Raw genomic sequence first — 25,359 nt, 5'->3', positions numbered from 1 at the left:
TTATTTTTTAATTCTCTAAACTCATAATTTAACTAACAAATTAGACATAAAATTAAATTAAAATAAATAAATAATCCAACCACTAAAATTAAAATATAGTTTGATTAGATAGCGATTCATAAAAGTTATTATTATTATTATTATTATTTGATCAACATTCATACAAAATTATTGCATATTAAAATGGATCAAATGGACATTTAAAATATAATGCAACAAATTCCAACCTCCACCGACACTAAATACAATAAATTTGTGATTTCTCCACTAAGCCCCCACCTCCCACCCAGCTGTCTCCTCCTCTCACTTATTGACTCATTTCCTTCCTTAAAATTACCCAATTGCCCCTCCCCTCAACCTCTATTTACCACCCTATCAGAAGCCTTCAGCTTTTTCTTTTCCTTTCCCCTTTTAGAATCACACCATTTATTCCTATCTTCTAAACAAGGAAACCCACTTTCTTTTTTTTGTATAATCACTTCTTATTTTATTTATTTATTTTTTATATGTTTTTTTTTTTAATTTACTCTGTTGAGTTTAAATTAATTTTTATTATATTTTTTATAATTTCTTTTAATTTTTTTTAAAGGTGAAAATAGTAAAGAAATTAAAAGAAAAGCATATAATTAAAAAAAATCCAGGGGAATTGAAATTTCGGTAAATTAAAATGTTCTTAGGGGTAGAATTGGAATTTGTGCAATCAACGGCGGGAAGTATTTCTATCAGAAACTGAGTCGGCCAATAGAGTCATTTTCTTCATTTCTCACGATTCATCGTTATAAAGCTTACACTCTTGTGGAATACTTCCCACTCTCTCTCTCTCTCTCTCCATACGACACGGCTACTTTCCTGTGCAGATCTTGAGCCATTTGCAGAACATCGTCTGCAGCTCAGTCTGCATCGGGAAAATGAGGTCTCGGCTCTTCTCTTCTACTGGATCCGTCGCCGAACTTACTGGCTTTGGCCTCTTGCTTCTCTTTCTACTTTCATGCTTCAGTTTCACTTCGACAGGTCAGTGAACTCAAACTTCCTTACTTATTGATGGTTCCAGATTTGCGTAATGGACGTGGTTTTATTATCCGTTTTCATTAATCTATCCTGGTTATCTCATAGTTGGAAATATTTGGAGATCATGTGTATTTCAACTGTTAAACTCTTCTTAGTTACATGATTTTATGTTTTTTTTTTTTTTTTTCTTGATTGATCGATTTGAAATGTGGAGGTGAGTGTTACGTTTTGTTACATTGAGAACTAATGAACGGATGTGAGAAAATGGTGGAATCTAGGAAGAATTGGCGATGGTTCTTATTATCCTGAGAAGTCAACGAGTTCTTTAGTATGGAATCTTTGGCGCATCGTATCGATAGTTATTATTATCATTACTGCTGATTTTAATTGAAATTAGAAGAATGAGAGGCAACTGTGACTTGGAAAGTTATCTGAGGAACTTCGATTTTCATCGTTTTCATTGGATCTCTTTGCAGAAGCCTATGATGCACTTGATCCCAACGGGAACATCACCATCAAATGGGATGTTATGAGCTGGACTCCGGATGGCTATGTTGTAAGTTTCATATAAGTTTTGCACTTCTTTGGTTTTTCTGAGACAAAGCTTTTTACGAATGTAATAGTTAAAAACTGGGAAATACTAGACTATGAATCTTTTATTTGTGCAAAATGTATCAAGAAGATTTTATGAGTACCTCCATCATTTGTTTGTGTAGCACTAGCTTAGCGTTTATGGGTGTATGCTATAAGATAGAAACTCCTTATATTTGAAAGGCCCTAATAAAATATGTATTTGATAATTTTATTTCCAATAGTAATTTGTCTCTAGTGTTTGGTAGCTTACTTGCCTTCTTTCCTATTGATTCCCTGATCTAAACGGTTATCTATTTGGTGGCAGGCTGTTGTTACAATGTACAACTTCCAGCAATACCGCCATATTCAAGCTCCAGGTTGGACACTGGGCTGGACATGGGCAAAGAAAGAAGTGATTTGGAGCATGATGGGAGCCCAAACAACGGAACAGGGAGACTGTTCAAGGTTCAAAGGAAATACTCCACATTGCTGCAAGAAAGATCCAACCGTTGTGGATCTGTTGCCAGGAACTCCTTACAATCAGCAGATTGCAAATTGTTGTAAGGGTGGAGTGATAAACTCCTGGGCCCAAGACCCAGCCAATGCAGCAAGTTCATTTCAAGTCAGTGTTGGTGCTGCAGGAACAAGTAACAAAACTGTCAAACTCCCCAAAAACTTCACTCTTAAAGCACCGGGACCTGGATATACTTGTGGTCCAGCAAAGATTGTGAAGTCAACCAAATTTATATCTGGAGATAAAAGAAGAGTAACTCAAGCTTTGAGTAAGTAAACTTGCCGAAAATTTGCGCATTAAATTTTTAGGCTCAATGTAGAATTCTAATTTCGTCAAAATGCATGTGGATTTTATTAATCATGTATTCATCATTTTAAAATTTGACATGGTATCTGACTAATTGAAAGTCGTAACTATATAATTTACATGTAAGCATGAATACAAGAGATAAACATCAGTTAACGACATTTGATTGAATCTGTCCTCGTTTGTCCTATGTCAGTGACTTGGAATGTTACATGCACCTATTCTCAATTCCTTGCTCAAAAGACACCCACTTGTTGTGTTTCCCTCTCTTCCTTCTACAATGATACCATCGTCAACTGCCCAACCTGCACTTGTGGATGTCAAAACAATACGGCGGGTTCTGGGAGCTGTGTGAAGTAAGTTTTCTTTATGTTGTACATCGGGCATTGTGTTATTTATTTATATTTCAACATTGTATTTGTGGTTGGTGAAAGATTGAATCTATTATACTCAACTCAATAATCTATTTCTGTTTAAATTATCTTTTGCAGTCCAGATTCTCCACATTTAGCTTCAGTGGTATCAACTCCTGATAAATCGGGCAACTATGAACCCCTGATTCAGTGTACTAGCCACATGTGTCCCATTCGAGTCCATTGGCATGTGAAGCTGAATTACAAGGACTACTGGAGGGTGAAGATCACAATCACCAATTTCAATTACAGAATGAACTACACACTCTGGAATCTTGTGGCGCAGCATCCCAATTTTGATAACATAACTCAATTATTCAGCTTTAACTACAAGTCGTTGAGCCCCTATGGTGACCTAAGTAAGTTCTCTCTGGAAATATCTATCCGCCTATAACATAGACAAATCATCTCATTTGATTGGAAGGAACCGGCTTTATGCAATTTATTTTCTCAACTATGTGGTCGGTAAATTTGGTACTGTTTTGCAGATGATACTGCTATGTTATGGGGAGTTAAGTTCTACAATGATCTGCTCAATCAAGCTGGCCCTCTCGGTAATGTGCAGTCTGAGCTCCTATTCCGGAAAGACCAAAACACTTTCACTTTCGACAAGGGTTGGGCTTTTCCAAGAAGAGTTTATTTCAATGGTGATAACTGTGTGATGCCACCTCCAGAGGCCTATCCCTATTTGCCAAATGCCAGTTCCAGACCAGCTATGTCTTTACTTGCGACAGTCTTAATATCTCTGGCATTACTGTTGAATTTTGCTCTGTAAGTTATGCCCACGGAGAACAACAAACACTATTGGTTGGTCTAACATGATTTCCTATGAGCTTGTGGCAATCTGGTCAATGGTGTTGAATTTACTGGTGCTTAAATCAAAGGCAATACGAGCTAGTTTCTGTTTGTAGATGGGTTCTTTGACTCAACTTCATTTCTTGTTTAGATTTGGAGCGAATTGTATTGTACAAATAGTTATATTATACGTTCAATCATTTTATTTGTATAATGATTAAAAGATGTTTGTCGCTCTCAGTGTAATAACTCATGAGACAGTTCAAAATTTTCATAGAGTGCCTGTTTTTTTGCATAATTTCTTGGTTATTGCAAGTTTACACATGATGGAGTCATTTCATTTATATAACCAGACTATGTACTACAAAATCAAAACTAAAATTTGGACAACAGAACCATGTCTATACTGAATTTCTTCTGAAGAACAAACATTGATTTATCTGCCGAGTGTGTATTCTATGACCAATATATCTGTTTGCATACCTGTGTTCGTTGTAGTCTTGCAGATTCTCCTTTGAATTGTGAACGCGCAAAGCTCTCTGAAGTTCATCAAGAATGAAATGAATGATCACTGATCACCACAAAAGCCAGATTATCAAAAGCAAGGAGGTGATCAACTTGGTAACTGCACTGGAGCCTTCAGGAGCAGAGTTGGGTAGATATGGGTATGATTCTGGTGGTGGCATCTGACATTCGTCGCCGTTGAAGTATACTTTTCTAGGAAAGGCCCAACCCTGCTTGAAGGTAAATGTATCCTTATCCTTCTTCATTAGTACTTCAGATTGTACATTTCCAAATGGCCCTGCTTCCATTAATAGATCATTGTAGAATTTCATGCCATAGAACATGCCAGTATCATCTGCACATTGAATTTAGTAGTGCATTTATGTCAATTAAGACTGAAATAGCCAAACATTTGCATTGAAACCACAAGAATTTTAGTACTCACTAATGGATTCATAGGGAACTAGGGGCTTGTAGTCAAAACTGAACACTTGAGTTACATTATTCAGATTTGGATGCTGCACTGCCAGTGTCCATAGCGTATAGTTCATCCTGTAGTTGAAGTTGGTTACAGCAACCTTCACACGCCAGTAATCCTTGTAATTAATTTTTACGTGCCAGTGTACTCGAACAGGACACATGTGATGGGTGCACTGTAGTAAAGGCGTATTATCCTTTTTAGGAGTATTTATTCCGTCCTTGTGCAATAGCTTTGAGTTACTCCTGCATCGTGGGATTAAAGAAAAAAAAAAAAAAAGATGATGTTATAGTCGCCAGCAACTAAGCTGGAGTTGAAAAGTAATATTATAGACATCTGACACGAGGTTACTTCATTCTGAACATACTTGTAACAGTCCAAACCCACCGCTAGTAGATATTGTCCTATTTGGACTTTCCTTTTCGGGCTCACCGTCAATGTTTTTAAAATGCATCTGCTAAGGAGAGGTTTCCACACCCTTATAAAGGGTGTTTCGTTCTCCTCCCCAACCGATGTAGGATCTCACATACAGCAAGAAAGATTTTTCTATTCTAATAATCTGATGCTCCAACTTCTAAATATGTGTGTGTGTGGAGGGAATCCTGAAACACATTTGTTACCATCTGGGGCAGAGAAAGAAGTCTCTTACTTTATACAATTGTGTTTGTTCTGGCAGCCACATGCACAGGTTGGGCAAGAAGTGATCGTATCATTGTAGAAAGTCGAGAGTGATACGCAGCAAGTTGGGTTCTTAGAGGCCAGAAACTGTGAGTAAGTGCAGGTTACATTCCATGTCACTGCATCAGAAGCAGCATAAATCAACTTAAAGAGCTTTATCTAGAACAACTTCAAGAGCTTTATCTGAAAGGAGCACAACATGTAATTAGAAACAAGCTTACTCAATGCTTGAGTTTTCCGCCGGCGATCAGGAGTAAGGAAGACTGTAGAAGGCACAACTTTTGCAGGTCCACATGTGTAGCCTGGTCCTGGACCGAGCAGAGTGAAGTTCTTCGGCAACTTTACCGTTTTGTTCGAAGTGCCAGCTAGTCCAACACTCACCTGAAAGGCAGAGACTGAACCTACTGGGTCCTGTCCCCAAGAAGCCAACACTCCACCCTTGCAGCAATTGGAGAATTGCTGATTGTAAGGAACACCAGGGAGCAAATCAACAACTATTGGGGTTTTCTTGCAGCAATGAGGTACGTTTCCTTTGAACTTGGAACAATCTCCTTGCTCTGTCGTCTGAGCTCCCACCATAGACCATATTACTTCTTTCTTGGCCCATGACCAGCCCAGGGTCCATCCTGGTGCATTGATATGGCGGTACATCTGAAAATTGTTCATTGTCACTACAGCCTGTTACAGTTCAAAAACAAAAGATCGGGTATTTAGAAATAGCTTTACGCCAGTGATCCAATCTTCATTCATGAATAACTTTAATCTTCATTCATTGTTCATAATCCTGGAAAGCTACTTAAAGGTACTAATCAAATTTTGGTTACAGGGGAGGGATGAAAAAGCTGCTGATTGTTATCTTACAACATATCCATCTGGCGTCCAAGAAACTACATCCCATTTGATTGTTATGTTTCCATTCGGATCCAATGGATCATAAGCCCCTGAAGAAGATAAACAGAACCAAAAACAAAATCATCAGCTACAACACACCAATAACCAGACCAATAAAATGGAACATCTTTCTTCTTGTAGCACGTACCAGTTGAATAGAACGCTGTAAAGATCAGAAGTGCTAAGAGTACAACTCTTTTCTGTCGAGCCGAGCAGCATTCCATTTGAAAAAGAATTTTGTGTGATAGATCACTGTAGGTATTAACTTCCATGGCTTGAAGTTTTGCAGGATCAAAAGCTTCCACCAACTGAACTCATAGGATGCAACTGTTCTTTGCTGGTACCATGGAAGTGGAGATAATGAGAAATGAAGGATACCAATATAGTTCAAGAGAATGCAAGAAGGTGTCTCACCTCCCACCTACTGGTTGTTAGATAATTCATGTGATATTTTTCAGCTACCTCTCTGTACACAATCACACAACCTCTGAAATTCTTCATCTATCTCTTTCAGTATTTCTGCATCTTGAAGCAAAGCTTTCGAGAGGAATGATGCAAAAGGTGGTGGGAGACTTTTCAGAGATCTGGAGACGACTTTTCATCTGTCAGTGTCCTCACACCAGAGGCAGGCAATTGTGCAGAACCCAGGAGCTGAGTTCAACTGCACTGGATCAGTAAGTTTTGGTTTAAATATCGAGACTTGATCTCAATGCATATGCCAAAACTAATTACATGTGACCGCCCAAGTCCAAGTCCACCACCGTAGATATTGTCCATTTTAGTCCCTTTACGTGTCGCCATTAGCCTTGCGAGTTTAAAATGTGTCTGCTAGGGAGAGGTTTCCATACCCTTATAAGGAATGTTTCGTTTCCCTCTCCAACTGATGTGAAATCTCACACTCCGTTCTCCTTGAGGGCTCAACGGACTTGCTGGCACACCACCCAATGTCTAGCTCTGATACTATTCGTAACAGTGTAAGCCACCGCTAGTAGATATTGTTCCACTTTAGCCCATTACCTATTATTGTTAGCCTCACAGTTCAAGTTTCCACATCTTTGTAAAAAATGTTTCGTTCTCTCCTCCAATCGAAGTGGGACACTCACATTATATCACCAAAATGAGTATAGTTCAACAGTAGTTGACATGTACCCTCGATCAAGAGGTTAGAGGTTTCAATCTCGGTTGTAGAACTTAACTTCAATTATTATTCACTCATTACTGTTTTAATTTTTTTTACAATTAGGTGCGCAATCATGATCTTGACAATAATCTAACAACTTTCTTTTTTTTTTCCTCTTTTAAAACAACATTAAACAGCAATTTAGTACCATATTATTGTGAAAACCAAATTAGACCTAACGAGAGTAAGAGGTGGCAACAACTATAACCTTTAAATAATTCGTTCGGTTCTATTTTTATATTTAAATCCTTTTGGATCTGCCTATAATTCGAGGTAAGTTAACTTTTTTATTTTTATTTTTATTTTTAATTTGCTAATTATTAATGTTAGACTTTAATCCTTTACTTTAAAATTTATAAACTAAAATTAATTGGTATCTTATTCTTAAGTTGATAATTTTCTATTTTTGTTACTCTATAAATATTATAATATTGAAATTAAAAAAATTTAAATTATAATTTTAATCCCTAAATTCCATAAATTTTCAAAATTACAAATTTAATCTTTAAATTTTAAATTTTAATTTTTTAAAATTTAAAAGTCTAGTAGACATAAATTTAAATTTAAATTTAATAGATAATTTAAAATTTTCTTAAAATTTTATTTTAAAATTTGATAAAATTATTATAAATTTTTTTTCAAACTTTTTATTTTTAGTTTAAAATTTAATTTGACCTAAAAAAATAATGGTAAGTTGTCTTCATGCTAACAAAACGTGCCACGTGTCATATGGCATATTCATTTCTTCACCCGCTTCTTCTGCCTGAAAATCAAAATTCTCTCCCTCGCTTTCTCTCAGTTCTGTTTCTTGTTTCCTCTACAGTCAACAATGGCGGACTCAATTCCCACCCCGCTTCTCAGTGATGAACTCGACATCGTCATCCCCACCATCTGAAACCTCGACTTCCTCGAAATATGGAGGCCATTTTTTCAGTACCATTTGATCATCGTCCAAGACTATCAGAGTTCCCGATGGATTTGACCAAAAGCTCTACAATCGTAGCGATATCAATCGGATTTTGGTCCTTTGGCCTCTTGCATTTCCTTGAAGGACTCTGCTTGTAGCTGCTTTGGCTATATGGTTTCGAAGAAATACATCTTCACAATCGATGATGATTGCCTTGTAAGTTTACTCTATTCTTCTTTTTTTAGAGCTTTTTGGGTCTCTGTTCTTGATTGCTTCTGTCGATCATCACATCTTGATCGAAAACACATCTTAATCAATTAAGTTATGGTCGCGATAATCGCATCAGAAATTTTGTAAGAATTCATTTGGTATACTGATGCATTTGTCACCTGGCAACTATAAACAGGCACCTTACCAAACTTGTAGAATCATTTGGTAATAAGAAATCCATATGATCTACAATATTATATCAACTTCATATGTCTCTTAACTTATCTAGACCAAATAGAGAGATTTGGGCTGAAAACGAAAGCTCAATATAATGGCTTAGCTGAAAATAGAAATAGAAGTATTATCCTTTGCAAAGATTCATCAAAAGACATCTCAAAGCTTAATAATAGAATACTTCAAGAATGGTCCAAGAATAGTACCAACATATCAACGTTTGTGGAACAAAGTTTAGTTCATATGAAAAAGGAATAAATCATGACTACTTTATTCTGGAGTTCTTCTCCTCACCCTACCCCAACAACAGCTCTTCCAGCACCAATGCATCAAAATCCACTGCATTGTTCATAGTCAGCACAAACTTCGTCCTGCCACGCCACCTGTTCCAATACGAATCTGTTGTCAAAACTCAAGGATCTGAGAAAATGCCATGACATAGCCTGTTTTTGTAGGTCCATAAACAGATAGTAGAATGCTTTTGTTCAATGCCAGCCAGCAGATGGTAGGAACAACAAACAAAAAGTTAAACCATCCTTCATAAAAGACTCAGTGAAGGTAATAGCATCACTAACCCTAAGAGACATCTTCATAAAAGACACTAAGGAGTCTCTTTAGCATATTCAGTTACCTTGGTGGGTTAAGAAGCACCAAAGATTGTCCAAAGTCTTATCTGGATGGCTAACTTGCTATTGCCTTTTAAGAAACAAATTTAAACAGCTAAAACCACATGCTTTCCAATGGCCATCACAGTTCAAGTGCATATTTCAGGAATGTAGTAAATCATTGACAACAAGAAAGATTCCAGATTTAACAAATATGTAAATGGGTAAGGGCCATATCAAATAAATTAATGCTAAGTACTCATACGTTCCGTAACAGTCTAAGTCCACCGATAGCAGATATTATTCTCTTTGGGCTTTCCCTTCCGAACATCCGCTCAAGGTTTTAAAACATGGATGTTAGGGATAGGTTTTCACACCCTTATAAAGAATGTTTCGTTCTCCTCTCCAATCGATGTGGGATCTCATAATCCATCCCTCTTCAGGGCCCAGCGTCCTCACTGGCACTTGTTCCCCTCTTCGATCAATGTGAGATTTCACAATCCACCTCCTTTCAGAGCCCAATCCTCGCTGGTACACTGCCCAACATCCACCCCCTTTGGGACCCAGCGTCTTCGCTGGCACACCGCCCGGTGTCTAGCTCTAATACCATTCGTAATATTCTAAACCCACCGCTAGCATATATTGTCCTCTTTGGGGTTTCCCTTTTGGGCTTTCCCTTTCGGGCTTCCCTTCAAGGTTTTTAAAACGTATCTCCTAGGGAGAGGTTTCCACACCCTTATAAAGAATGCTTCATTCTCGTCCTCAATCGATGTGGGATCTCACACGTTCATTTTAGATCTTCATGTTATGTTAATGGAATTGACATGGTGAAATAATCTAGCTTGCAATCAGAGAAACAAAGATAACTTTGTTTAGAAGTTAAATGAAGACATAAAAAAAATTCATTTTAAAAAATTTTCTGAGGAACTCCTTCAACTCGATCTTATAAACATGGGAAACATACAAAAATCCAGTTTTGCAAGAGAATCATTTTTAGGTACCTGTTTTGCATAAAATTTAAGTGATCCGGAGGCAGCAGAAAGCATTACTTTCTTGCTTCACCTGCATAACTTGCCTCTCGTGCTCCACGCGATGAAGTTGTGATGAAAGCTGCAGCAAGTCAATGGTGGGGCTGCCTTCAGTAGTATCAGCCAAATTTGACCCATGGAAAACACGATTTGTACTTTCAAAGTTTACTGCATCACTTGTTTCAGGTGTTGATATGGGACCAAGAGTATTCAACCCTGATGAATTGAATTTATTGGACACTCCACTCACAGAAACCTGAGAGCTTACTCCCATGAGCTTCTCAGAAAGTTGACTCATGCTGTAATGATTCTGGCCCTCGAGCAAGACCAACGGACGAGCAATGGGAATCCCTGATGAATGAGTTGAGGAGTTTTGTGTTTGAGATGACAGAAGAGAGAGAGCACAACCGGAGTCTGATAATCCTGATATTCTGTCGGTTGTTGCTGCACTAAAAACACTGAAGTATTCACTGCCTAATGAGGGGTTATTAAAGACACCTCCTACACTAATAGGATATTGATTACTGTTCTCCTTGAACATGTTTGTGGCAGCTGCATTCAGTCCATTGTCATGAAAAGGGGGAATTTGAGTATCAATATCATAAGGAGAGAAGAGGGATTTAGAATGCAGGTGACCACTAGGAACATGAACAGCAGACAGAGGCATATATTCATTCTTGTCTTCAATCTTCACAGTCCTACACCAATCACTTGTTCCATATTTCTCTGGATGCATAATACCACTTGGTAATATCTCTTGGCAGATAAAGGATGTTGCTGGTGTTCCTTGAAACCTGCTACCTGCATTTTATTCAGTGATTAGCAGAAAGCCAGAGATTCCACAGCAAGTTTAAGAATAGAGAGATTGATGCAGTTTTAATACCATTATATGACTGAAGAAACCTTCCCGCCCTGCTGGAGTTTAGAGCCACCTGAGGCCTTCTTCGACGTTCATTATGACCTGCAAGGCGTTTACGACAGCTGCGCTTACCGTCATCAAACTCGGCTAGCAAATGAAACCTGGAAGTCAAGAGCTAATACATATTATAGCAGCAACAATACTAATGATCTGTGTGTGGGGGCCTTGGAGCAGCATAAGTGGTAAAAGCCACAACTTGGGTAAGTGCCCCTTCTTCCCAATTTACTTTTTGTTCAATGTAAAGTTCATGATCATGTTATTCAGGAAGTAAGCACATAGGATTATGATAGATGAAAATGAACTAACCTGCTACATTGCTGACAAAACCTTTGTTCTATGCCATTGACAATAACTTTTGCAGTCTTTGAGTGAGCTTCACAAACTTTATGCCTCTTATGGTAATCCTTAGAGGAGCTGAGATCCTTATTACAGCCATAAACTTGACAGAAATAAGTTTGGGAATTCAACCCGGAAGCTCGTACCCTTTTCGAAGGCATCGACGACTCAGACGATGATACAATAGGGGCTCCCTTGAAAATTTTGTAGCCATGAGCATCCCTCTGGTCAGCAAATCTCCCCAAATTCAAATCGATAAACGACGAATCTCGGCCGCTAGAGTCAACAATAGAGCCAGAGAACTTTGAAGTGGATTCATCCTCCCCCAGAAATGCATTGGAGGAATTCATAGCAGGATTCAGAAACCTTCCACCAACAACCTTGCTACTCAAAATATCACAAATGTCAGGTAATTGTTTCCCAATCATTTCTGGGAAAACAAGTTCCCCAAAACCTTGATTGTTAACCTGTTGACCTGTTGCTAACATAGTGCTACTGAAATTGCAGGGATTCTTGAAGTCCCACCCCAACGCAGAATCCTTATTTCTTGCAAGCGAACTAGTAGGTGAGTTCATTTCATCAGACATACATCCCTTTCCTTCAGAAACATAACTCCAAGACTCCATTACAGAAAACTAAATGAATCAGTAGAAGCTCGCCCCAAAAGGAAAAGAAAATAGCCTTGAAATTACCCCAAAATTCAAAGAAAAGTTGCAGTTCAGTAGCTAAACATGAAAGATCCTTCATAATCACTGTTCAAAACCTCCAAAACCCCACCAGAACACAACGAAAAGGATACCCATATGAGGTTTCGGAGCCTGCCCCAAATGGGTTTAGCTAAAAGAGAAAAAGAAAGAAGAATCTGTCAAAAAGAATCAGATCTCAGAGAACCACAGGGCTGGAAAGCAACAAAATGAACCCGAAAACTATGAACCCTATGCGAATCATTAAAAGGAAAAGGAAGAAATCAAGAACAAAAAAGGAAGCAACAAGCTGAATGCAAAGAAAGTCCCAGAGAAAGAAGAGCTCGAAAAGCCATCAGGGTGCTATAAGAAAGAAGACCATAAAAGTTACTGAAATGGGGAGAGAGAGAGAGAGAGAGAGAGAGAGAGAGAAAGAAGAGGTGTGACTTTACCAGTGCGCACTGTTCATAAGTGGTATTATGAAGAAGGGCTGAAATGGGGTTTACTTAATGCCAAAGATATTTGTGGTGTGCTACACAAACTCCATGGAAGAGCTCATGAGCTTGTGGCTGCCATTTCTGGGGACACAAGAATTGAAAACAGAGCGTAGAAAAGGAATTAGAAGGTAACGGTTTTGAGGTTTGCAGAGCAGTCGTTTTCCCAAACGAGTTAGCTGCTTTGCTTTTGATTAGTTACATAGCAATTGTTTTGGTATTTCCCCCACTAAATTTGGCTCCTTCACGGCCTTGTCTTCGTCAAGGAGGCAACCTTGCTTTCGGTCAACGATTATTACCCAAAGCTTTTAAGACAAATTAAAAACCTGTTTCTCAATCATTTGGTTATTAAACAGTTAAACCTTCCCTTCCCTACCTAATCTTATCTTCACCATTTTATTTTCTTTTCTTTTCTCCAGAAAATTAACAAAATAATTATGAAAAATCCTAACTTTTTCCACTCAATTTGCATCCAATGTCTGATCTGACCGCTTTGCATTCATTTCACTTCAACCCATTATGTTCATTTTCCCTTTGAATTATTTTTATATATTTTTCTATAGCTTCAACAGTGCAAAACTGTTCATCTTCTTGTAGCAATTCCCTTAAATAGTTACTTGAAATCCAACCATTCTCCTAATTCCTTGAGTTTTTTTTTTTTTCCAGCAGATTCGTGTAAATGCATGATGATTAGGTTCGTTCGAGGCAATGCCCTGATGTGAATCCCTATAATTGGTTGACTTGCAAGATCGAAGACGCGATTTGCGTGGATCCGCTTTCTTTTTGAAGAATGGATCATTCAATGGGTACTAAAGTTGGTGGTTCGACAACTTTAAGTGTAGACATAGTGTTAGTCATCTCCTTAACTATGCAAAAAATTTAAATATTCGAGTGCATACATGTCTGTGCACAATACGCAAGTGTTGAAATAATTCTTTTAGTTACAACAGAGAGTCGTTAGATTAGCAAAATATCGTAGTTTGTGGATTCGAATAACGTAGACCAAGAACCAGAACAAGTGGTATTAGAGCAAAAAGTTAGCTAGTGTAGGTCAAATATGATTAAATATTTTGTCGGTAACATTTAAGAAGTATGAGCCCTTCATTTCTACTCGGTATTTTGTTGAGAACGGGGAACATCTAAAAAACGAGCCAAAAATGTTTTTATCTATTTATTATTATTTTTTTTTTTAAGTTTGTACTTTTATTGTTTGAAAATTCAACAAAAGGGGGGCAGAAGGAGAAGGACCATTCATAGTGGAAATAAATAAGGTGAGAGGGACAAGTAATTAAGCATGAAATTTCAATTAAGAAACTTATTTATTTATTTATTTTGTATGTCGGGATCTAAAAGACAGGCCCCACATCCACTGTCATATTTTAATAATTTTACCTCCGATTTTTAACTTTTTATATTTAATATTTTTAACTTTATATATTTAGTATTCATCCAACGCTCCCATCTCTTTTCACTCTCAAACATTTAATCATTAATTAATTACATTTCGTATATTCTCTTTGGTTTTCCTTTATATACATATAATATATTTAATTTTAATCAAAATTTTAATCAAAATTTTCATCTTTAATTTCTAATTTTAAAATATTTTTATAATATTCAACCTAATTTTTAAAAATTCATACGGTAACCTTACCATTAATTTTAATAAATAACGACCATTTACGTGGTTTGAAAAGACAAAATCTTCTACATCCATAGGTAGTAGCCGATCACTATAACGAAAATGTTTACAAAATCTCGACTCCGAGCAAATACAAGTTGACACTCACTCTAAATAGCAACATCAATACTCATACTCAAATTAAAACCACACTTATACTCATACGTGAATCAAGATAATTCATGTAACAATACGAGAGATGAACCAATCGAATATATTAAAAGAACATAAAAGACAAAATGCGAATGAATTTAAAGAACAGTGTCTTCAAATCTCACTGTTTCAACTGTTTCGAGATTTTTCTTTTTTCGAGTGTTAAAAGAGAATTGAAAGCTCCATTCCACCGAATATATCCCTTTTTCTCTCTCTCAACCCCACCAAAATTTATTTTACTTAGTAGCATAGCTAGCTACGTGTATATCTAATCATATATGTATAAATATTAAAATTCATATTTAAAAGAGTAAATATTTTTTAAAGATTTTAAATGTTTTAAATTAAATAACACAAATAACTTATAATTTAATTAATTTTTATTTATTTATTAAGTAATTGTTGTTTTAAGTCCAACACTTCAATAAAGCATTGATTTAGATGGTTTGAATTTAAGCAGCCGAACGTCTTAAATTTACTGCACACTCGGGAGGGTTTACCACCCCACAAGATGTTAAAAGATAGGACCCCTCCCTTAGGGGTTGGTAGATATAGAACAAGTGGGCCAACTAATAATAACTCACAGTAAATATTAATAAATGTTCATTTACCTTATTTTTACCGTATGGATATATATGATATTAAATTAAATAGATAGTTAAATAATTAATATAAATATTTTAAAACTTAAATTATTAACTTTATTTCTTTTAATTAAAAAAAAATAGTTTCTATACATTTAAAAATTAAAATTTCAGTTTCGGAACCATACGAACATAGGTTAATTGTGAAAAAACGCCTAAATTTCTTTATTTAAACGATTTAATTTAATTTAATTAATTGTATATTCCATTTTACCATTAATTATCTTTAAAAAAAAAAATTATTGTCTTTCAAGGAATTTTACAAAACAATTTGACTTTTTGTTCGAAAAATAGAGACCATCATAGCTACTCGAGATGTGTACTCTCTACATAATATTAAAAACACGTTTGAGAATATTCTTGAAATAATTAAAATCACTAATATTATATTTAAAATTATTCTTAAACACAATTTTAATGATCGAAAAGTATCAAAATTACGTTAAAATATTGAATTGATTAAAAAAATATATATTTTAAGTAATTTTAAACCCGACAAAAATGATTTTAAGCGTTCGAATTTAAGAAAAAAACAAAACATTATGGAGTTTTGAAAGTTCCCATGTCTATAGACCAAAGTTTATTTAATGAAACCAACAAGGTGGTAGTTGCTCCCCCACAAACAGCTGCCTCTGGTCCTCCTCATGAATAGCCTTTTAATTTCCTTTTTTATTTATTTAATGTTACAAATAAAATTAAAAAATCTATAGAATAATTTACTTTTAGTTGAATAAACCCAATTTTATTTAAAATAAATAAATAAACATAAATATTTTGCTTTATTTTATTTTATTTTATTTGTGTTCCAAGTGAAATTAAAGCTCTTTCATAATTTAATTATTATCCAACAATAAATAAAGAAATAAATACTTTCACAAGTACAAATTAAAAAGGACCCACATTATAATAATGTTTTTTTTAACAAATTTTAATTTATTTAATTTCCCAAAAATATCCAATGCCCTCCCATTATTATTGTATTAATGGATTTAAAACATTTATACTTAAAAAAAAAAAAATTATTTTATACTTTTTCAAATTATTTTTATTTCTAAAAACATAATATTTTTTTAAATAGAGAAATTTGAACCTCACAATTTTTTGTTGGGCCGAAAAAGTTGGGTAAGCCCATTAATGAGCCCACCCTATAATATGTTTTATTTTTATTTATTTATATAGTTTTAACTTTAATTTACCATATATAATATAGTATTTTATTCCATTTGAGAGTGAATTTTTATAAAAGAATCACCAACAATTATTTTAAATTTTCATGTGATTATATTTTAATATGAATACATTTAAAAATATTTTATTTTCAAGAATATTTTGATATATTTAAATTAAATTTGAAATTCTAGAATATTAATTATGAGGTTGACATTCCACTTCATATTGCAAATCTCCCAACCATATGGATCTCCACCATCAAATTTATTGGGTATTTTCCCACTTTAATTTTTTTTTTAGAAAAATTTTAGTTCCTATAATTTGATAAAATACATATTAATTATAGTATTTAAAATTATTATTAAACTAATTTATTCATACGTGTTTAAATTGGGAAAATTATTTTTTTTTTAAATGCGGACGTGTGGAAATATTGTTTATCATTTTTTTTTAAATGCAGACGTGCGGAAATATTTAATAAATCCATATTTAAAATAATTCTAATATTTACGTGAAAAAAAAATATCCTCCACGAGGTAGATGACGTATTTGACCTTCCCATATTTATAGTTTTTATTAATAAATAATATTTTAAAGTCTATGTTAAAAATAGGATGGTTGGGTTGGTCGAGTTAATTTAACCCAACCCAAACTAATTGGGTGAGTGGTCTGAGTTAATTGGGTTCTCGAGTCATACGAGTGTCCCCAATTGAGTCTACCTATCTAGTTATGTTTATTTTATTTGTTATTTGTAAAAATTATAATTTTTTATTTAATAAATTTTGATACAAAATAATTTCAAACGGGTGATATAACTAATTTAAGATTTATTAGAATTATAAAATTTAAAATAGAATGAAATGTAGAGGGTTAAAATGGTATTTTCACATAATTGAGTGGTTTTTAATGCGTTTAACGCCAAAGAATTTGATTTAAAAAATTGTGGAAGCACTGCATGGCAATGGGAAATGGAAATGGAAATGGATAGAAAACCAATATATTAATTCAATTTCATGTCAAGCACGTTCAAAGCGGTGCCCAACCATCCTGAAGAAAACGAAGAAAAATCGAGCAAGAACAACGCCGTTGATGAATTTGGACTGCCAGATGAACGAACCCAACATTTTTCAATTCCAAATGGCAATCATGGCGTATCTAGACTTTGATTTCATTCCTCTTACGACTTATAAGTACCTGAGTTTCTTCAACCCATCACGGGAAAATGGCTAAGAAACACACCCGATTGCAGAGGTTGAGAGTTTCTCAATCGTCGGCTTGTTTCAAGGTCTGTTTCCAGCAGATTCGAACCAGACCCACCGGCGATTTGATTAAGACTTTTCAGAAGGAGGAGCTATTAGGGCATGGGGCGGATGAGTATTGCACGGACAGTGCGAAGTCTGTGGCTGAGATTGGTAATCGAATCATGGTTGTGGTTGATTCTAGTTTTGGGGGCAAAGGAGCTCTTGAATGGGCTTTGTCTCATGCTGTTCAAAATCAGGATTCTATTATTCTTCTTCATGTTGCCAAGTCTTCAAAACAAGGTTAAAATAATTCAAGGTCTTGTTTGTGTTGATTAGCTGGTTTTTGCTGGGAGCTCTTTTTCTGAAGGTGTTGATGTCTTGTAGGCGTTGTGTTCGATGAAATGCTTGACATGAAGGTTTATGAATTTCTTCTGTGTATGAAGAATATGTGCCAAATGAGAAGGCCAGGGGTAAGTTTCTTCATACCTTCCATCTTCTTTTCCATAGGAATACATGGATAAAAGGAAGAGTTCAGTGAACAATACATAATCAAAGTTTAGTGTAAGAATATGCTCTGTTAGTTCTGCTTTTAAATTCTATACCATATCCCAAACATGGCTAATTGGGATGATGTTTTCTATTAGATCAATCATTCCCATGTTCTGTTCTATCTGTGAATGGTGCAAATTTGAAATTCGTGGATTAGATATCAGGTGAATGTTGATTAAGCAGACGAAGTTAATTATAGAAACCTGGCACTAAAAAGGAACCCAACTGGGACAATTTAGAACATAAGTAATGTGGGATGCGTTATTGATTAATTTCAGGTTAAAGTGGAGATGGAATTCCTACAAGGGAAGGAGATGGGTCGTGTAATTGTGGAAGAAGCAAAGAAACAGCGAGTGTCTTTGCTGGTTCTTGGGCAAAGAAAGCAGTCACCATTCTGGTCACTGGTAAAGAAGTTCAGTACAAACAAGAGAAGGAGTCATGGCGGGATTGTGGAGTACTGCATCCAAAACTCTTCATGCCCGACCATTGCGGTGAGGAGGAAGAGCAAGAAACTAGGAGGGTATTTGATCACTACAAAAAGTCACAAGAATTTCTGGCTTTTGGCTTGAACCTGTGTTAGAATTTGTTCGTTTCAGCTGCCATTGCTGTTTGTGCGGAGGAAAACAAGATGGAAATTGTGAGGCTTCTGATATTGTAAGTCTTATTTGACCTCACTTTTTGCTTCTTTTATGATCATGAGTGGCTGTATTACTCAAAAGTAGAAACCCACAAAAAGAAAATGATGTGGAAATTTGTAAATGGATCTTCTGTTTCCACTTTCTTGTTATTTGATCCAAGCTAGATGATTATCATTCATGCATTTGGGAGTGAGCTTTTGCTGTCTCTGTCCTTTACATGAGATTATTAGAACTCATAGATTTCTTGGTAAAAATGGAACAAAAAGGTGAAAACTGATTGAAAATGATATCTTGAAAGAATCTTCATTGATAAGTTTTGAAGTTGAATTAACTGAGCATAGTTTTCCCATCTTCCATGGCAATCACTGTTAGACTTTCTTTCTGCTTTCTCATCATGTTCAGTTTGAGAATGCATGACCAGTACATCTGAAAAAGCCGAAAGGTTGGTCGCATGAACTTAGGCCAGCAAGATTCGTTTAAAGAATAGATCTAGTTTTTTTAGTTCAATAGTCTTTGGAGTGATGGGGTGAGGGATTCAAAACCGTGACTTCTTCGTCGAGGGTATATGTCTTTTCTTTATGAAGCTATGTTTAAATTGTAACGGTCCAAGCCTTGGCAAATATTGTCTTCTTTGGGCTTTTCCTTTCGAGCTTCTCCAGTGTGAGATCTCACATCGGTTGGGAAGGAGAACAAAACATTCTTTATAAGGGTGTGAAAATCTCTCCCTAGCAGATACATTTTAAAAACTTTAAGCGGAAGCCCAAGAACAATTAGAAGTGGGGGTGAGCATTAATATAAATCGACTAGTTTATGAGATAGTATTGGCCAAACTGCGGATCATTTCAGCCGCACACTTCTCAGTATGTAAAGATCTAACTCGAAACTCGCTGGTAAGGGAAAACCAGTTGGATTCCGACAGGTACTGAAAGAAACAGCCAGCCTAAGTTAATCAAAGTTTGTGCCCTTCACATCATACATTTCTTTTCTGTAGTCAAGGCTCTGATAACTGAGAAGTCCCCACCTCAAAATTTAGCAGGAAAAGACTCTTTCTACCTATTTTCTTGTGGGTTGTTTGGCTACACTCTTTCTCTATCCCTTCTGTGGTTGGGCTTGTAAGCCATCCCAAGTTAGTCTCAGAGCTCGTCATTGCTTAGTTGGTTTGTCCTTGCAAGTAAATGCTGTGTGTCGGCGCAGGGCTTTGTTTGTTATTCACTGCAAAGGCAGCAACATATTCCTTTCTTTTACTCAGTGGCTGATTAAAGTTGCCTTAAATCATTGAATTCTCTCTTTTTCCAAGTTGGGTGCAACAAAAATCTTCCTTGTCATCACATTCATCTAGCTAAATATAATAAATTCATTTTTTAACAAAGAAAATCCACCGTATAAAATATAATAAATTACGAACACATCTAGTTGATTCGGAGCCGAACCGTTAAATTGTTGAGTCATATTAAATCATATGAAACGTGGATATGTTTCATATAGATGTGATGTTAACAATCAACCTAACTCGATCTTTGAATGAATTTATGTGCCATGTTAGGTCGTATAACTATGAATGAATTTAAGAGCGAAGTTACAATTATTTTTATAAAGATGTCATTCAAATATAGTTATTTTTGTTAGTAATAATTAAAAATCTTATTAGTGTAAAGTACATTATGTCATGTTAACAATCAACCTAGCTCGATCTTTCAATTTTATTTTTTTCTTCACTATTTTGTAATATTTAAATTAACGTCCAATTCTAATGTACAAGCACGCAGTAATTTTTCTTTTACATAAGTTAAAAAAAAAAACAAAATTCAATGAAACTACTCCACCAAAAACTTTTTTTAATAATAATAATAATAAAAAAAAAACCCAGCAAGCAAATCATCACAAATTTTCAATTTTGTTACAAAGTCATGNTTTTTTTTTTTTTTTTTTTTTTTTTTTTTTTTTTTTAACAGAAGTAAATGGAGATGAAAAATCCTTAGTGGGGGCAAAAAAATTGTAAATTTTGATGTGTTTGGGCAGCGTAGCAACTATGGTGTTGCCAAAAGAATTGGCATTTTACATGGTAATTACAATTCAAGTTAACCTCGCTGGCTCATCAGGCGACTACAAAACCGCAGCACATGCTCCCATGAGCTGTGCTTTTCCTTAGCCTATGCTCCATTCAGACCCCCTTTTCATTTTTGGGAGAGACCGTTTTGTGAATTTATGAATTTCATTACTGCTATAGCTCATACAGATCAGCCTTGCTCTCATTAGTCATTGCCTTGTAGGACTGATTCTGATTCTGGGTACTTATTCTTTGCCTTCTCTTGGGTTTTTAGATTCAATAAAAAGGTGGGCATTTCTCACAACTGAACAGCCTCTATTGACTTGATCGAGATTAAGCCCCACAGTGATTGTAGATTCAATACTCCAACTTCTTCTACCTTTTGATTGAATCTGGGAGATGGGTCAGTTCGGATTCTTGATTTCGTGTTGAATCGGGGGAAGTGATCCGTGAAAAATGAGGCGGCGGCCGGCCGACTTTCGCCGCCCGGTTCGACGGAGGTTTACGCATTGGATCTGGGCGCTTTTTGGGGTTTTTACAATCGTAGGACTCGTTTTGTTTGTAGTTCATCACAACCAGAGTGAAGATCGTATCGAACAGCCCCTCCTGGTAATGCCCCTTCTTCTTCTAATTTACTTTTACGTTTTGAACTTCTCGATTTCGATTGAATTGATTTCTTCCAACTTGTGTTTGGCCGAATCATTGCTTACTCTGCTGCTCTTACATTCATGAATTCAATTGTTGTTGCTTTGATTTGAGGTTTCTGAGCTCAACATGATATAATCATGCTGTTCTTCCCTGTATATTTCCATTAGTTTTATCGTGGTATTAGCAATAAGAATCTTGGATAGTAATGTGGTTTTATCAATGGCTGTCATTATACGCTTCCAGTTCTGTTCAATCCATTCATGGATATCAAATTTGTGAAGCAATCTTGTAGGTAAAGAGTGTTTTCTATGGCTTAATTAATATGTTTAGGGGTTTGGTTTGAATCGATTGTGTACTATACATAGTCTATTTTAGGTGGCCCTACTCTCACAAAGGACCACAACTATGGAGTAGCTGAGGAAATAATTAGGAGACCTTTTTGTTGTTTACACTTGTTTAAACTTTGATGTGGAATTTACGCTCATCTGATGTGAGAATTAATGAGGAAATTTGCTGTTTAGACTCTTCTGCCTATGAGATAGAAATGGTTGAAGTTAAGCAATGTGGTCATGGTTTTAAATGCTCTGTTTGGAAAGAAGAGTATTAAAGAATAAGAGATTTCCCCCTATTTGTTTGAAGTAGAGCAGGTGTGGATAGACCGGATGTTGACCCAAGCCCACCTCTAGCAGATATTGTCCTTTTTGGGCTTTCCCTTTCGGGCTTCCCCTCTAGGTTTTTAAAACGCACCTGCTAGGGAGAGGTTTTTGCACCCTTTTCGTCCCCAACCGATGTGGGATCTCACACGGGAGATACCTTAAAGTTAAGCAAAATAGATCTTGGGGGTGCGTGTCACTTCTCTTGTTAAATTGTGGATCTCTCGTTGGGGTAATTGGAAGAATACATTTTCGTGGCTTTTGAACGCAACATATCAGTTGAGGAGGAGAACGAAACATTCTTTATAAGGGTGTTGAGGGGAAGCCTGAAAGGGAAAGCCCAAAAAAGACAATATCTGATAGTGGTGAGCTTGAGCTGTTCCCGGAAGTCATTAGTTTCATGGTTTTGTCATGTTTTTGGTGGTAATCACCACCATTTGGTTGAACATTAATACTTGAAAGTAAATTAAAAATATAAGTTCAGATTACTCGTACGAGGCAATGCAAAATGTCATACGACGATCTCTCTAGTCAACTCTTAACGATGGTTACTTCTGTTGTTTTTGAAACAATATAGTTGTTGTTTAATGAGGTAAAACATTCAAATATTGTTCTTTTCTGGTTGTATAATTGATTTGCATTGCATTGGCTGCTGATCAAATGCCATACAGAAATATAGAATATAAAAGTGGTTTAAACATGAAGGGTATTTGTAACTGCCTAAGTTCACCGTTAGCAGGTATTGTCTGATTTGGCATATTGTCTGATTTGGCATATTGTCTGATTTGGCCTATTACGTATCATCGTCAGCCTCATGGTTCTAAAACGCGTCTGTTAGGGAGAGATTTCCACATCCTTATAAAGAATGCTTTGTTTCTCTCTCCAACCGATTTAGAATCTCACAGTATTACAACGAGTAAATAGTTGTTTAACATCTTATAGAATATATGTAGTTCAAATCGAATAAAACATCAATGGTTAGTCATCTAAATTGAACAGATGTGCAAGGGAAAAGAACCTCATCGTAATTTACGAGAGTAAAATGAACAGCACCGTTACACGTAAGCTCTACGTATGTCCGACTGGCAGCACGTAAGCTCTACGTTGCTGGTAGTGCTTCATTCCTCTTCATAGTTTTTCCTTTTTCTTTTTCATTGCATATTACGGCTTAAATGTTGAGTAGCTGACTCCTTACATGACCACTCTTTCTTGCAGGAGAGAAACTCAAGAATTGAACAAGTTGCTCATGACAGATTAAATTTCACCGAAGAAATATCGAGTGCCACATCGTTTTCCCGACAATTATCGGAGCAAATCACACTTGCGAAAGCTTATCTTGTTATTGCCAAAGAGCATAGCAATCTTCATCTTGCTTGGGAGCTGAGTTCTAAAATCAGAAGTTCTCAGCTATTGCTTTCAAAAGCTGTGATGAGAGGGGAACCCATCACTCTAGAGGAAGCAGAACCTATAATCAAAAGCCTGTCCGCTTTAATATTCAAGGCTCAAGACACTCATTACGATATTTCAACGACAATAATGACAATGAAGTCTCATATTCAAGCCCTTGAAGAGCGGGCGAACGCTGCCACGGTCCAGAGCACAGTGTTCGGGCAACTTGCAGCTGAAGCTCTTCCTAAGAGTCTTCACTGCTTAAATGTGAAACTCATAGCTGATTGGATGAGATATCCTTCCTTTCAAGAACAGGCAGATGAAAGGAGAAACTCCCAGCGTGTCGTGGATAATAATCTCTATCATTTTTGCATATTTTCGGATAATGTCTTGGCGACGTCTGTTGTTGTCAATTCTACTGTTTTGAATGCTGATCATCCAAAACAGTTGGTCTTCCACATTGTCACAAATGAGATCAACTATGGAGCTATGCAGACTTGGTTCCTTAGTAATGATTTCAAAGGATCCACAATAGAAGTTCAGAAGATTGAGGACTTCTCTTGGCTAAATGCCTCTTATGCTCCTGTTCTGAAACAAATGCTCGATCCAAATACACGAGCGTATTATTTTGGAGGGCTTCAAGATTTGGCAGTTGAACCGAAACTGCGTAACCCGAAGTATCTCTTGCTGTTGAACCATCTTCGGTTTTACATTCCAGAGATCTATCCACAGCTAGAGAAGGTAGTGTTCCTTGATGATGATGTTGTCGTTCAGAAAGACCTCACGCCACTATTTTCTCTCGATTTGCATGGAAACGTGAATGGAGCAGTTGAAACCTGCCTCGAAGCGTTTCATCGTTACTACAAGTACCTGAATTTCTCCAACTCGATCATAAGCTCGAAGTTTGATCCACAGGCATGTGGATGGGCCTTCGGAATGAATGTTTTTGATCTCGTTGCATGGAGGAAAGCAAACGTAACTGGTCGGTATCATTACTGGCAGGAACAAAATGCTGACGGTTTGCTTTGGAAGCCAGGAACTCTCCCTCCTGGTTTATTAACCTTCTACGGGCTAACGGAGCCACTAGACCGGAGATGGCATGTCTTAGGTTTAGGATATGACCTGAACATCGACAACCGGTTGATCGAGAGCGCAGCTGTAATTCACTTCAATGGAAACATGAAGCCATGGATGAAGCTGGGCATAACAAGGTACAAACCTCTCTGGAAACATTATATAAACCAAAGCCACCCTTATTTTGAAGATTGCATTACAAGTTAAAAGTGAAGTACTACTTTCATTTGGCACTTCCAGTACCTTTCACCAATGCTTTCATTGTAGATTCAAAAAGTAGACAATTTTGAGTATGTTAGGAGGTTTTGTTTATTGAGATGAGAAAATTGAATGTTTTTGTTTTTTGCACATTAGAGTAAGTTAAAATGTAATGAGGAAAATGGCTATGGGTGTCCATTTTTTTGGTTGGTGATAGCTTCTTATCCCATCCGCAAGCTGTAGGTCTCTTCTTCTTCTTCTTACTTCCCTCATGATCTGCAAGCTATAGATTATTGTTTGCATGTCAATTTCTTAATAATTTGTCCCAACATTTTAGTTATAATGTAATGAAACCAATTTATTGTTCATACTCAGTCTCCTGTGCTTCAGCCGAATCAAGTTGAGTCCTCACTGATCAAATGGTATATTGTACGACTCGAATCGTTACTTTGTGCATGTCATGAAGGCCTTTCAAATCTCGATAAACAAAATAAGATAATAACATTTTTTTGACATTT

The 25,359-nt window shown here is 36.1% G+C and overlaps 5 protein-coding genes and 1 long non-coding RNA gene across 7 annotated transcripts; 4 read left to right on the top strand and 2 right to left on the bottom strand.

The window, feature by feature from the left end:
• The first annotated feature begins 762 nt into the window (after nucleotides 1–762).
• Nucleotides 763–3,885, top strand: LOC111793468 (protein COBRA-like). The gene is made up of 6 exons (XM_023675367.1): nucleotides 763–1,011; nucleotides 1,485–1,564; nucleotides 1,907–2,363; nucleotides 2,598–2,757; nucleotides 2,893–3,173; nucleotides 3,303–3,885. The coding sequence occupies exons 1-6, from the start codon at nucleotides 909–911 to the stop codon at nucleotides 3,587–3,589; spliced, it is 1,368 nt and encodes a 455-aa protein (XP_023531135.1). The 5' UTR covers nucleotides 763–908; the 3' UTR covers nucleotides 3,590–3,885.
• LOC111793467 (COBRA-like protein 4) lies at nucleotides 3,878–6,681 on the bottom strand. The gene is made up of 7 exons (XM_023675366.1): nucleotides 6,575–6,681; nucleotides 6,309–6,497; nucleotides 6,131–6,210; nucleotides 5,491–5,947; nucleotides 5,241–5,388; nucleotides 4,559–4,836; nucleotides 3,878–4,468 (listed from the first exon to the last, which is right to left on the bottom strand). The coding sequence occupies exons 2-7, from the start codon at nucleotides 6,430–6,432 to the stop codon at nucleotides 4,185–4,187; spliced, it is 1,371 nt and encodes a 456-aa protein (XP_023531134.1). The 5' UTR covers nucleotides 6,433–6,497; nucleotides 6,575–6,681; the 3' UTR covers nucleotides 3,878–4,184.
• A 2,094-nt stretch (nucleotides 6,682–8,775) lies between these two features.
• On the bottom strand, nucleotides 8,776–13,082 carry LOC111793465 (squamosa promoter-binding-like protein 6). 2 transcript variants are annotated; one of them, XM_023675364.1, is made up of 4 exons: nucleotides 11,550–13,082; nucleotides 11,208–11,344; nucleotides 10,298–11,125; nucleotides 8,776–9,090 (listed from the first exon to the last, which is right to left on the bottom strand). In XM_023675364.1, the coding sequence occupies exons 1-3, from the start codon at nucleotides 12,203–12,205 to the stop codon at nucleotides 10,314–10,316; spliced, it is 1,605 nt and encodes a 534-aa protein (XP_023531132.1). In that variant the 5' UTR covers nucleotides 12,206–13,082; the 3' UTR covers nucleotides 8,776–9,090; nucleotides 10,298–10,313. The 2 variants fall into 2 exon arrangements, with proteins under 2 accessions (XP_023531132.1, XP_023531131.1); XM_023675363.1 differs by having other exon boundaries at nucleotides 8,776–9,074; nucleotides 11,550–13,081.
• LOC111793470 lies at nucleotides 11,897–13,866 on the top strand. Its single transcript, XR_002814939.1, has 3 exons — nucleotides 11,897–11,988; nucleotides 12,087–12,144; nucleotides 13,423–13,866. It is a non-coding gene; the product is annotated as an uncharacterized LOC111793470 (long non-coding RNA).
• Nucleotides 13,867–17,372: 3,506 nt separating this feature from the next.
• On the top strand, nucleotides 17,373–19,008 carry LOC111793841. Its single transcript, XM_023675901.1, has 3 exons — nucleotides 17,373–17,945; nucleotides 18,030–18,115; nucleotides 18,473–19,008. The coding sequence occupies exons 1-3, from the start codon at nucleotides 17,627–17,629 to the stop codon at nucleotides 18,761–18,763; spliced, it is 696 nt and encodes a 231-aa protein (XP_023531669.1). The 5' UTR covers nucleotides 17,373–17,626; the 3' UTR covers nucleotides 18,764–19,008.
• A 1,820-nt stretch (nucleotides 19,009–20,828) lies between these two features.
• Nucleotides 20,829–25,215, top strand: LOC111793840 (probable galacturonosyltransferase 11). The gene is made up of 2 exons (XM_023675900.1): nucleotides 20,829–21,488; nucleotides 23,396–25,215. The coding sequence occupies exons 1-2, from the start codon at nucleotides 21,336–21,338 to the stop codon at nucleotides 24,848–24,850; spliced, it is 1,608 nt and encodes a 535-aa protein (XP_023531668.1). The 5' UTR covers nucleotides 20,829–21,335; the 3' UTR covers nucleotides 24,851–25,215.
• Nucleotides 25,216–25,359: the final 144 nt, after the last annotated feature.

The sequence above is a fragment of the Cucurbita pepo genome, chromosome LG04, assembly GCF_002806865.2.
Source record: "Cucurbita pepo subsp. pepo cultivar mu-cu-16 chromosome LG04, ASM280686v2, whole genome shotgun sequence".
Classification (NCBI taxonomy): Eukaryota; Viridiplantae; Streptophyta; class Magnoliopsida; order Cucurbitales; family Cucurbitaceae; genus Cucurbita; species Cucurbita pepo.
The sequence above is the reverse complement of the archived record's forward strand: the minus strand, read 5'-3'. Positions and strand labels throughout refer to the sequence as shown.

Excerpts from the sequence above, each read along its gene's own strand:
- LOC111793841 (XM_023675901.1), top strand. The coding sequence starts at position 17,627 with ATGGCTAAGAAACACACCCGATTGCAGAGGTTGAGAGTTTCTCAATCG. Across the intron at positions 17,946-18,029 it reads TGCCAAGTCTTCAAAACAAG|GCGTTGTGTTCGATGAAATG; the intron begins GTTAAAATAATT and ends GATGTCTTGTAG. Across the intron at positions 18,116-18,472 it reads GCCAAATGAGAAGGCCAGGG|GTTAAAGTGGAGATGGAATT; the intron begins GTAAGTTTCTTC and ends GATTAATTTCAG.
- LOC111793840 (XM_023675900.1), top strand. The coding sequence starts at position 21,336 with ATGAGGCGGCGGCCGGCCGACTTTCGCCGCCCGGTTCGACGGAGGTTT. Across the intron at positions 21,489-23,395 it reads GTATCGAACAGCCCCTCCTG|GAGAGAAACTCAAGAATTGA; the intron begins GTAATGCCCCTT and ends TCTTTCTTGCAG.
- LOC111793468 (XM_023675367.1), top strand. The coding sequence starts at position 909 with ATGAGGTCTCGGCTCTTCTCTTCTACTGGATCCGTCGCCGAACTTACT. Across the intron at positions 1,012-1,484 it reads CTTCAGTTTCACTTCGACAG|AAGCCTATGATGCACTTGAT; the intron begins GTCAGTGAACTC and ends ATCTCTTTGCAG. Across the intron at positions 3,174-3,302 it reads GAGCCCCTATGGTGACCTAA|ATGATACTGCTATGTTATGG; the intron begins GTAAGTTCTCTC and ends ACTGTTTTGCAG.
- LOC111793465 (XM_023675364.1), bottom strand. The coding sequence starts at position 12,205 with ATGGAGTCTTGGAGTTATGTTTCTGAAGGAAAGGGATGTATGTCTGAT. Across the intron at positions 11,345-11,549 it reads TTTTGTCAGCAATGTAGCAG|GTTTCATTTGCTAGCCGAGT; the intron begins GTTAGTTCATTT and ends CTTGACTTCCAG. Across the intron at positions 11,126-11,207 it reads GTTTCTTCAGTCATATAATG|GTAGCAGGTTTCAAGGAACA; the intron begins GTATTAAAACTG and ends AATAAAATGCAG.
- LOC111793467 (XM_023675366.1), bottom strand. The coding sequence starts at position 6,432 with ATGGAAGTTAATACCTACAGTGATCTATCACACAAAATTCTTTTTCAA. Across the intron at positions 6,211-6,308 it reads TACAGCGTTCTATTCAACTG|GGGCTTATGATCCATTGGAT; the intron begins GTACGTGCTACA and ends TATCTTCTTCAG. Across the intron at positions 5,948-6,130 it reads GGACGCCAGATGGATATGTT|GCTGTAGTGACAATGAACAA; the intron begins GTAAGATAACAA and ends GAACTGTAACAG.